General features: G+C 35.3%; 1 protein-coding gene across 1 annotated transcript in view; it reads left to right on the plus strand.

Moving 5' to 3' along the window:
- NEMF (nuclear export mediator factor) overlaps window positions 1-12,392 on the plus strand; it is a 55,544-nt gene that overhangs the window by 18,120 nt on the left and 25,032 nt on the right. Inside the window, exons 7-16 of the mRNA XM_060096258.1 lie at window positions 344-430; window positions 1,650-1,723; window positions 3,062-3,132; window positions 3,575-3,650; window positions 4,038-4,100; window positions 5,753-5,830; window positions 5,914-6,122; window positions 6,371-6,562; window positions 6,942-7,005; window positions 8,786-8,874. Of these exons, the coding sequence (XP_059952241.1) occupies window positions 344-430; window positions 1,650-1,723; window positions 3,062-3,132; window positions 3,575-3,650; window positions 4,038-4,100; window positions 5,753-5,830; window positions 5,914-6,122; window positions 6,371-6,562; window positions 6,942-7,005; window positions 8,786-8,874 (1,003 nt within the window). The remainder of the gene's footprint in view (window positions 1-343; window positions 431-1,649; window positions 1,724-3,061; window positions 3,133-3,574; window positions 3,651-4,037; window positions 4,101-5,752; window positions 5,831-5,913; window positions 6,123-6,370; window positions 6,563-6,941; window positions 7,006-8,785; window positions 8,875-12,392) is intronic.

The following is a 12,392-nucleotide window of genomic DNA, read 5'->3' on the forward strand; positions in this document are numbered from 1 at the left end:
GGATTTTTCTATTTCTTTGTTCTGTTAATATGGTGTATTACATCAACCAGTTTTTGGATGCTAAACCAACCTTTCATTCCTGGTTTATAATCCTTTTTATACGTGGCTAAATTCCATTAAATTCCTATAACTTTTGCATTGACTTCTACAATTTTATTGTAGTCTCAAATTTTTATAAATACTTGAACTGTCATTTCTAATAACATTTCAAAATAGGTAAACTCATTGTTATTTTCACTGGCTACTGTTACTGAGTAGATCATTTATATTGGGATATTCATTAGTATTTTGAATGTGAAATTTTATAGGAAAATACTACAAATAATATCCTCTGCTTTTATAGCCTGTGGACCAGCTCTCATTGAACACTGTCTTATAGAAAATGGATTCTCTGGCAATGTCAAAGTGGATGAAAAATTTGAAAGTAAAGGTATGTGTGCATGCTACAAGTTTTGCCCATTTTTATTTCATTTTTTTAAACCTATGAAAATTATTTCTGGAAAAAGTAATAAGTGAGTAGGTAGTTCTAGACTTAAAAACATTTGACCTATTAACGTTCTATCCATATGGTATTCCTGACTTCCTACTTTAATGTGACGCTTTATCTGTAGTAACATGCAATTTAATCTCTTGACCTATGTTATTACCTTCTGATTTTAGAATATTCTCCCTCCCCCCCCTAAATTTTGGAAAGGGTTACTGCACTTGAGACAGTCTCTGGTACAAGGCTTGAAGGAGTTGAATTATTCACCTTCAGACTCAGAACCTGAGGGGCTTCTAGAAGTAGCATTATATATGCATTTTAATTCTGTAAGTGCTGTGGTGTGACTTTATAATGAATTAGGCTTTTGTAGCTACTTAAGGGAACCTAAATTAACTTCCAGATTAGGATAATAAAAAATTAGAGGAAATATAAGGAAAATGGAAGCTTTGGTCTTTGACAAATTTTTATCTGCAGATTCTCATGTAAAAATGAAAAAAAAATCATTCTTGGTATTTATATTTTGAGATTTATATCACTTCTTAAGGTTTAGGGATCATTTTTATGATGCACAAATGCACAAATGTAAAATTTTTTTGTGCATTTAAAAATACAAATTGAATGTTTGAAGTGAATGATTTAGTTTCTGAAATATATGAATTTAGTGCAATCCTGTTCGAAATGCCGACAGGTGTTATTGTTATTTTTGCTATTGCACTTCCTTTTTTAAATGAATCTGATATGTGCAATAAAAAACATATGTTCAGGAAAACTCTGGAAAATAATAGTAATGATGGAGTATAATCTTTTCATAAATTAAAATGTATTATGAAGCTATAGTAATTAAAAGTTAAGTTTTGGGAGAAGGAATACACAGAATAAAGAATTCAGAAACAAGCCCAAATATATATGGCAATTTAGCATATGAACAAAGTACCTTTCATATCATGAGGGGAAAAATGGATTCAATAAAAGCTATTGGGACAATAAGCTGGCCAAAATATATTCTTATTTAATAAACTGATTATAAATATGAAATTACTATATTTAATTTTCTTGAACAACTTGTATTATTTCATAAACACTTTCTGTTTTCTACATAGGTGTTTAATAATAGTTATGGACAGTTGATTGGCACTCCTTTTTTCCTTTCTTATTCCCCTATTAGATATTGAAAAAGTACTTGTTTGTCTTCAGAAAGCAGAAGAGTATATGAAAACAACATCCAACTTCAGTGGAAAGGTAGCGCCACAAATACTTATTGTATATTGTTGATGTTTTACTTAGATTTTTAGAATTTAAATGTTCATTGAAGGATCAGTATATGTAAATTTTTTGTTGTAATTTGGAAACTTAACACCTGTAATATGCTTATTCTAGGGTAGTTTTTTTAAATTGCTGTTGGTTTCTGATTTTTCTTCTGTTCCTTAAATCTTCTACAAAGTACTGAGTCAAGACAATATTGGCACTCCTGAAAAGTTGAGGAATTTGAAAATATTTCCTCTTAGGTTGATTTTAAATTTTTATTTATTTATTTTTTTTGCGATACGCGGGCCTCTCACTGTTGTGGTCTCTCCCATTGCGGAGCACAGGCTCCAGACGCACAGGCTCAGCGGCCATGGCTCACGGGCCCAGTCGCTCCGCGGCATGTGGGATCTTCCCGGACTGGGGCACGAACCCGTGTCCCCTGCATTGGCAGGCAGACTCTTAATCACTGAGCCACCAGGGAAGCCCTTAGGTTGGTTTTAGATAGAGAAGCACATCTTAATTTGCCAGTACGTTCCAAAAATTTACTGATTAACATCTTTTTAATTATTAAGTATCCTCGGAGTTACCTCATATCTTGTTTTTCTTCCCTATTCAAAGTATATAACTTTACTTACAAAAAAAGTTCAGGAAAAGTTCTGATTAATTACAGCTAAATTCACTCCAAATATACCCTGCACCCAGTTATTAAAATGAATTAAAATTTCCTACCGGCAAAGTGAACCAAAGATTTTTCTGCTGGAAGTAAAGTGCTTTTGGCTTTTCTAAGTTGCAGAACATCTGAAAAATGGAAAGAAAAAAGCAAAATGCACATGTATAATCTCACCACTTTATCAAATCATTAGTTTTCATTTTCTTTATTCCCTGTTTTTTTCTTGTTCATATGAATAAGTCAGTATTTTCTAAATTTTTTTTTTTTTTCTTTCTTTTTGCGGTATGCGGGCCTCTCACTGTTGTGGCCTCTCCCGTTGCGGAGCACAGGCTCCGGACGCGCAGGCCCAGCGGCCATGGCTCACGGGCCCAGCCGCTCCGCGGCATATGGGATCCTCCCAGACCGGGGCACGAACCCGCATCCCCTGCATCGGCAGGCGGACTCTCAACCACTGCGCCACCAGGGAGGCCCCTAAGTCAGTATTTTCCAATGGTACTTACTGAGTCTTAAAAACATCACTTTGAGAAATGATACAATCAGTAGACAAATGCTAATTGTTTATAACTAGAATAATTTTGTAAATTAATAAAATTAATATCATTCAAGGAAAGTAAATCTGTTAATTATGAATATAAATTAGTTTTAATGTTGGATTTTTGTAGGGGTATATCATTCAGAAAAGAGAAATAAAACCAAGCCTAGAAGTAGATAAACCAACCGAAGACATACTCACGTAAGTATGTAGGCATGGGTCAATTTGCTTTGGGTGTTTATTAATGTTCCTTTCTTTTTCTTTTTTTAAAAATAGATTTATTTATTTTGGGCTGCATTGGGTCTTTGTTGCTGTGCGTGGGCTTTCTCTAGTTGCGGCAAGTGGGGGCTACTCTTTGTGGCGGTGCGTGGGTTTCCAATTCCAGTGGCTTCTCTTGTTGCGGAGCATGGGCTCTAGGCGTGCGGGCTTCAGTAGTTGTGGCACACGGGCTCATTAGTTGTGTCTCGCAGGCTCCAGAGCACAGGCTCAGTAGTTGTGGCGCATGGGCTTAGTTGTTCTGTGGCATGTGGGATCTTCCCGGACCAGGGATCGAACCCATGTCCCCTGCGTTGGCAGGCGGATTCTTAACCACTGCACCACCAGGGAAGTCCCTATTAATGTTCTTGGTAAATATATTTTACAGGTATGAGGAATTTCATCCTTTCTTGTTTTCTCAACATTCACAATGTCCATACATAGAATTTGAATCATTTGACAAGGTGGGTTTTCTGATTCTGTTTTTTGACCAGTTAGCATGATGTGAGTTGTTAAATTAATATCAACTTGCTTTGATTGAGAAATTGAAAATATTTCTGCTTTACAATCATTATGAATCTGGACATTAAAAACCAGTGCAGTTACAGATACAAACTAGTGGAAATGTTTGTTGCCTCTTTATTTCAAGATGAAGGACCAAAGATTTGAACTTAATTTGATTCCTGACTGCTTAGCTATATAATATATTTACTGGAAATCTACTCAAGTTCTTTGAGTGGTGTTATGAAACAAAATGGACCCTAAAATTCTGTGTATGCAAGTTGAAGCAGAGACCATGTTTGTGTGTTTTTTTTCCAGCTAGTTGATTGTCTTTTTCTTCTTTTGATAAGGCCGTAGATGAATTTTATTCCAAGATAGAAGGTCAGAAAATAGATTTAAAAGCTTTACAACAGGTATGGTGTTATTAAAAACATTTATATAAACCAGCTAGCCTTGAGTGTGGTTTGCTGGGTAGGTGATGCTCTCATACAGGAATGGGCAGCCTTTTAGAAGTAGTTTGGGAATGCCCTGATCTCTTGGTATATTAATAAAGGTCCAGGGGAACTATCAGTGTTTAAAAAAATATATGCTCATTTGCTCCATTAGAATATCAAATATTCTCTAAGCCAGAAAATACAGTGGGAAGGAGGCCTGTTATTTATTCCCTTGTATGATTTGCTTTACTACAACAACCCAGAGCTTCTCAAACTTTGCTGTAAAGGGAATAGTGTTTCAAAGAGGAGATTTTTAAATAGGCCAAAGGAGAGGGAATAGTTTTCTCTATACAAATAAGTATATATTTGTTTATCATTAAACTGTTTTCTTTTTTAAAGTGGGCTTTTGAACTAGGCCTTTAATATGCTTTGCATGTATCATGACTCCACAAAGAGGGTTTAATATGCTGTGTTTTGTTTTCCCAGTGCATTTGACCATGTTTGGGGAGCTTTTACTGCAGAACAGTTTTAGAAAATGGCCAAAGTCACGCTTGATTAGATTTTTCAGAAATATTCATAGAATCTTAAAATATGTGTGCAAAAACTTGAAATTATGTGAATCTCTGTATCCTCCCCACCTCGGTTGTAAAAAAAAATTAACAAGAGCGGAATTTCAAAGCAAGTGGGTCACATGAATTGCATAGTGTGATTGCCACATGGTGGCAGCACTTTAGTCAGTAAACATATTTAAGAGTAACATTGAACCCCATGTTTTTATGTACATCAGAATACCCGTGAATTATTTTAGTAATCACTGTGTGTTCTTTTAATAGTCACCATTCTTATAACTTAAATATTTTAAATATTACATCCAGCATGCAAAACATTCACTAATTGGTGATGCTATTACTGGTGTTACAAAATTAGCCCCACATCAGTAACCTTAATATGTAAGTTCCATGTGATAGAATGCTATACAGCCATCCCTCGGTGTCTGCAGTGGATTGTTCCAGGAGCCCCTGTGGGTACCAAAATCCAAGGATATTCAAGTCCCTTATATAAAATGGTGTAGTACAGTGAATATAGTTAGCCTCCCATATCTGCAGGGTTTGTATCTGCAGGTACGGAGGGCTGACTGTATAAAAGTTCACATAACTACCATGAGCCTTTGTGTTGTTAATTTAGGAAGAAGAATACTCTGTAAAATACTAGAAATAAGGCTGAGAAAATTAAAAGCAGCAATAAAATAAAAGGAAGCTATTTTAGGAATTAATGCTAAAAATGCATTCCCCCAAACTTTAATGTCATAGGGAAAAATGTCTTGAATTCTGCCTGCTTGAATAATTCAAGGGCAGTAGGGCATATCTTACATACAATGTAACCTGTAATCAAAATACCTTCCTATATAGGGAATGGGATGTAGATGGTCAGGAGAGGTAATTTTGGAGCATGAAACACTTTGGGGTAGGATAGACCTGGGGAGATGGACTATGGGGAACTTTAGCTAGTTAGGTAACAGCATTGAGGGGGCAGAAGTAGGGGTGGGATAGTGAGTTTCAGGAGGTAAAAGAGAGAAGGTACAGAAGGTAGAAGAAATCTAATTTTTAAAAACTCTGTTTTGTTAACAAAAGGAAAAACAAGCATTGAAGAAATTAGATAATGTCCGAAAGGATCATGAAAACAGATTAGAAGCTCTTCAGCAGGCTCAGGTATTATGTTTCGCTTTTTCAGATACTTTTTCAAAAATGGTAACTTTGGCATTGTAACAAATGTTTTTGGTTTATTTCATAAGGAAATAGACAAACTTAAAGGAGAGCTTATAGAAATGAACCTACAAATAGTTGACAGAGCCATTCAGGTTGTTCGAAGTGCTTTAGCCAACCAGATAGACTGGACAGAAATTGGGTTAATTGTGAAAGAAGCCCAAGCTCAAGGAGACCCTGTTGCAAATGCAATCAAAGAATTAAAACTACAAACAAATCATGTTACAATGCTGCTAAGGTAAGTTTGATTCTTAGTTAAGCAGTTAGTGTTTGTCTTTATTTTGCTATTTAATTTTTCACTGTATTCATTGAAATTTTTTTTATTTGGAAATTTATCTTTGAAAATACAGAAAAAAATTAATTTACATTAAAATAATGCAACTATTTAAGTACTGTAAACCATTTATAATTTCCTTGAGAAAAAAATTGAAAATAAAAAAGTGATGTCATTGACATTAGTGAAATACTATTGAATATTTTTAATAGAAATCCATACTTGTTATCAGAGGAGGAAGATGATGATGTTGATGGTGACATCAGTACTGAGAAAAATGAAACCGAACCACCAAAAGGAAAAAAAAAAAAGCAAAAGAATAAACAACTGCAAAAGCCTCAGAAAAATAGGCCATTGCTTGTTGATGTTGATCTCAGCTTGTCAGCATATGCCAATGCCAAAAAGTAAGTCATAACTTTAAGTTTTTTTTTTTTTTTTTTTAATTTATTTGCCACACTGCATGGCATGTGGGGTCTTAGTTCCCTGACCAGTGTTTGAACCCGTGCCTCCTGCATTGGAAGCACAGAGTCCTAACCACTGGACCACCAGGGAATTCCCATAAGTATAAATTTTAGGCAAAATATTATCTGCAATAAATCTGTTAGGGTATTAAGGGTAAGAACTATCATTATTTTGACTGTATATTCTTTGAGGTGAAATACTTTTTTAAAAAGTATTTAAAGTTGTTCTTGATGATTTGTGAGTCTGTAAAATTAGAAATAACATAAATAGAAAACTAAAGAATAAAGATTTTATCTAAAATTAAAAGATATATTTTTCTAGGTATTATGATCACAAGCGATATGCTGCTAAGAAAACACAGAAGACTGTTGAAGCTGCTGAGAAGGTACTTAATATTCCTTAGAGTGAACATTAATTGTTTTCCTCTGCTTTATTAATTTAATGGACTTAATTATTTCTTCTCTTTAAATGAGGTTTTCAAATTCAGAAATACTTTCAAACTTAATTTTGCTTTAAATGTGTGTATTTCCAGTATTTTTTTCCTCCCCTAGCCCTCTCTTCCCCAGGTCTCTATCTCAGTAATTTTCCCTTTTTTGCTCAAGTTAAAAATGTTGGAGTCATTCTGGACTCTTGTCATATCCAGTCAATCCTTTTAAATAAAAAATGAAGTCATTTCTCTCTGTTCAACATCTTCCAGTTTCTTCCCATCTTACAAGACACCTTAAAGCCTGGATCAGGTAGGGAGGCCTATCTGCTTCCCTCTGATCACATCACCCACACTCCTCTTGCTACACACTGTTTCCAGCTACAGTGGGATCTTAAGCTGTTCCTACATCAGTAGCCCATACTGCCTTCTCAGGGCCTTTGCACTTGCTCTTTCTGCCAAGAATGTTCTCCCCTCAGATTTTTCAGGGTTTGATCCCCCTCATCATTCATGTGTCTACTTAAGACTATCAGAGAGGCCTTTCTTGACCACTCTTAGTAAAAATAATACTATCTCAATCACTTCCTTTTTACTCTTGTTTTTCTTTTTTAAAAACACCCATCCCAACATATGTTTATCTGTCTTCCCTCTAGAATGTAGATTGCATGAAAGTAGGATCTTTATCTGTTTTATTCATTGCTGTGTCCCAGTCCCTAGAATATTGCCTGAAATATAGTCACATTAATATCTGTTAAAGGAGTGGTCTTCCTGACTTAGCTCTCTATCTGCCTCTCCAACCTCATTTACCCTGTGATCATACTTGCTGGTCAAGCTGGCCTTTTCCTTCTGCTTACAGTGCTCTTTGTATTCTTTGCCTTGATAATTCCATTAATCCTTCAGGCTTCAGCCTAAATGCCATTTCCTCAGAAATACCTTCTTTGACCATAATCAGTTATAAATTAGATTCCCTTGTTATACTCTCATAGCATCCTTTGAAACATTTACCATGTTTATTTGAATAATTAGGTGTTTTATATATGTCTCTTCTCCTAGACCCCAGTGGGGTAGGAAGTAGAAACTTTGTCTTGTTCATTGTTGTGTCTCTGACATCTAGCCCAAAGCCTATTACATGATTGCACTGAGTACATGGTAAACAGATGAACTCTTTTTCATTTGTAGGTCTTGAGCAGATATTTGTATACAAATCATTTTAATATTTAAGGCCAAAATTTTTCACTTTATTACTTTAAAAAAATAAATTTATTTATTTATTGATTTATGGCTGTGTTGGGTCGTCATTGATGTGCTTTCTCTAGTTGTGGCGAGTGGGGGCTACTCTTCATTGCAGTGCATGGGCTTCTCATTGTGGTGGCTTCTCTTGTTGCGGAGCACGGGCTCTAGGCGCACAGGTTTCAGTAGTTGTGGTGTGGGCTCAGTAGTTGTGGCTTGCGGACTCTAGAGCACAGGCTCAGTAGTTGTGGTGCACAGGCTTAGTGGCTCCACAGCATGTGGGATCTTCCTGGACCAGGGATTGAACCCATGTCCCCTGCATTGGCAGGCGGATTCTTAACCACTGCTCTACCAGGAAAGTCCGCATTTTATTACTTTCATGTGTGTATGGTGTGTGTGTATAGATAGTGCCATTTGTGACATTTAAAAACCCATTTCTTCCCCTGTCATTTACTTGGTGTTATTTAAGTAAATTTTCAACAGATTACTTAAAAACTTTTCTTATAAATAGGCATTCAAATCAGCAGAAAAGAAAACAAAGCAAACCTTAAAAGAAGTCCAGACAGTTACCTCTATTCAAAAAGCAAGAAAAGTGTATTGGTAAGTATTCTACCTTTTTAAAATACATTTTTTCTTTCTATCAAAATTATACATGCACATTATTTAGAAAATAAGGAATTGTACAAAGCTTGTTAAAAAACCAGTAACCCTGCAAACTTTTATCCCTACTCCTATTGCCTCCTCTCCCAAGGAAACTTTTAGCTCTTTTAGCTGAGTCTTTTGATATATACCTCCATTTCTCTTAGTAATATATTGCTGCTTCTTAACTTTTCTGTTTTACACTCTTTTAATAACTTCCCACTATGGAAAGATGAAGATTTTATTCTTTCCATTTGTGCTCCATTACACACACACACATCACCTGGCTTCTCAATATACTTTACAGCATAATTTTGTCAAGACCGATGTTCTGTGTTAACATTATTATGAATATTTAAGTTGTAATCAGAGCTGGATCATATATTATTCTGTTTTCCTGTTCAGTATTTTATCTTCCCTGAAGTTAATAATTGTTTCATTTGCTTTCTTTTTATTTTTGTTCTTGTTATTAGCCATGTCCAAATTTGCTTCCAAGTGTGTTCAAACATATTGGAATTTTATCAGTATCATCTTCTTGTAGAAGTCTTTCCTGGAGCTTTTTGACCTACTTTGTTCTAGATTGGTTACTGTAAGCATTTTAAGATCTCCTTTTATTATTATCCTGGAACTTCTCTGTAACCTCTCTCTGTGTTGTATCTTCTGTCCTGAATCTCAAACTTCCTTTTTCTTTGGTTATGGACTGTGTGCTCTAGAAGCTTCATGAAAAGGGGTATGTATGTAGAAGGTAAAGTTTTTGAGGTGTCCAATGTATAAAAAAATTATTTTACTCATAACAGTTTGGATGGGTATAGAATTCTAATTTGAAAATATGTTTCCCTCAGACTTTTAAAAAGGCATTGTCCATTGTATTAACTTCCAGATTTGATCTTGAGTTTGCTGTCATTTTGATAGTTGCAATTTTAATAGGAAACTTGTTTTTGCCTTTCTGTAAGCTTCTAGATCTTTTTTTTCTTCCTCTCAGTTTTCCAAAATTTCACAGGAATATAGGTTGGTGATGATGTTTTTATCCATTATGCTGGATACTTTGTGGGCCTTTTAAATTGGAAACGCAGTTTGGAGAAATTTTCTTGAACTATTTCTTAGAAAATTGCCTACCTTCTGGCTGGTTTTTTGTTTTGTTTTGTTCTTCTTTCTTTCTAGAAGTCTCATGTTTTACATATGGGGACCCCCCCCCCACCTTAGCAGTCCTATGGCATTGCATTTTCTGTTTTTCAACTTTTTGTTGTATATTCTGAGATTTTCTCAACTTTTTTTTTTTTTTTTTTTTTTGTGGCCTCTCCCGTTGCGGAACACAGGCTCCAGACGCGCAAGCTCAGCGGCCATGGCTCACGGGCCCAGCCGCTTCGCGGCATGTGGGATCCTCCCGGACCGGGGCACGAACCCGTGTCCCCTGCATCAGCAGGCGAACTCTCAACCACTGCGCCACCAGGGAAGCCCCAGATTTTCTCAACTTTATCTTTCAATCCTTCCATTGAATTTTTTAATCTTTTATTTCTTCCTATAATGTTTTAATTTTAAGCTGTTTTTGGTTTTTTGAATGTTACTTAAAAAAAACTTACTGCTCTAGTTTCTTTATAACTGAGAATAGTTTTGATGTATTACATTTTATTTAGTATCCTTTTCTTGCAGGTCTGTCTTCTCCAAGTTTCTTTTTTCTATTTGTTAGTTTTGTCTCCAGCGTTCACTTATGTACGTCTGGTGATCCTTGACTGTCTACTCACTTTTTATAGCAGAACATTAAAATGGTGATTGGAAGTTCTTTGTGGGTTGTTGGACTTGTAAAATGATCTGTGTGGGCCATCTGTGGAACTCTTGAAGTCTTTAGCTTTTTGCCTTTTTGGCTGGTCTCATTTCCCACAAAAGCTTCTTTCTCTTCTATTTGTAAAGTGAAGACCTGGCTATCACCATTTTGGGAGCTCAGTGGAAATAATAAGCGGGAGAGTCTTAGTATCCAGTATTTCATACATTTACTTAATTGCCCTATTTTACATATATTACCCCTACTTACAACTGTGATATGTTTCCCCTAGTCCAGAGATCTTCTTTGCACCCTTTTTAGAGAATTAATTTCTGACTTTCTGTTAGAGTGTTGAAGGGGCAGTTACCACCATGTTCAGAGCTGGAAAGATCTAGGGAAGTGCTTACTTCTTGATCAGATTTTCAGCCAGTTCTTCTGTTTTTAAACCTCATCTTAAACCCTATTTTTAGCAGTACCTGTGCTCTTTATGGGTCATACAGTGTAAGTCGATTTGTCTCTTGGTTTTTTGCACCGTCACCTCAGGATTCAGCTTCTTGAGTCTGCTCACTTGTTCATTATTTTCCAGCTTTCAAAATTTTGTTGCTTTTTTCTTTCTCTCTCTAACGTCTCTATTGATGAATATGATTGACCTGTAATTTTCATTTCTCATAATGTTTTTGTTAAGTGTTGGTACAAGGTTATATTATCTCGTAAAACAAATTGGAAAGTGTTCCTTTATCACTGTCCTTAAACATTGATATAAGTCACCTGGAGTTTTCTTTATGGGAAAGTTTTTCATTACAGATTCAAATTCTTTAGTAGATAAAAGGACTACTCAGATTTTCTAGTTTTGGTTAGCAATGTTTTTCTAAGACTTTGTCTATTTTGTCCAAAGTTTGAAATTTATTGGCAAAAAGTTTATAATATTCCATTTAATTTTTTTTTTTTTTTGGCCATGCCACGTGGCATGCGGGATCTTAGTTCCCTGACCAGGGATCAGACCCATTCCCTCTGCAGTGGAAGCACGGAGTCTTAACCACTAGACCACCAGGGAGGTCCCTCCACTTAAGTTTTTAACATTCCTAGAATCATTAATTACTTCTCCCTTTTCACTCAAGAATTATTTGTGCCTTCTCTCTTTCTTGATTAATCTGACTAGAGGATTTTCAGTAGTATTAATATCATTAAAGAACCAGTTTTTGACTATTCATCTCCAGTATTATATATGTGCCTTCTATTTTAATAATTATTTTCATCCTTCTACTTTTCTTTGGGATATATTTGCATTTCCCTTTCTGATTTCTTGAGACAGAAGCTTAGTTCATTGATTTCCCCCTTCCCCTGGCCTCTTTTCTAATATATGAAAGGCAGTTAATTTCCCTCAGCATGGCTTTAACTGTATCTAAAAAGCTTTGTTTAGTATTTTCATTATCTTTCATGTCAAGATATATTCTAATTTCCATTGTGATTTCTTCACTCATGCATAATTTAGAAGTATATGTATTACTTTCCAAACACACGGGGGTTTTTGGTTATCTTTTTGTTACTGATTTTTAGCTTAATTTGCGTAAAAGAGGTGATATTCTGATTATCTCAGTCATTTGGTGTTTGTTGTTGAAACTTGCTTTATGGCCCAGTCTATTTATGGACAGCTTTATTTATAAATGTTTCATATATAGTTGAAAATAGTGTCTTTTCTACAGTTACTGAGTGCATTTCT

Source organism: Mesoplodon densirostris, chromosome 4, assembly GCF_025265405.1.
Source record: "Mesoplodon densirostris isolate mMesDen1 chromosome 4, mMesDen1 primary haplotype, whole genome shotgun sequence".
Taxonomy (NCBI): domain Eukaryota; kingdom Metazoa; phylum Chordata; class Mammalia; order Artiodactyla; family Ziphiidae; genus Mesoplodon; species Mesoplodon densirostris.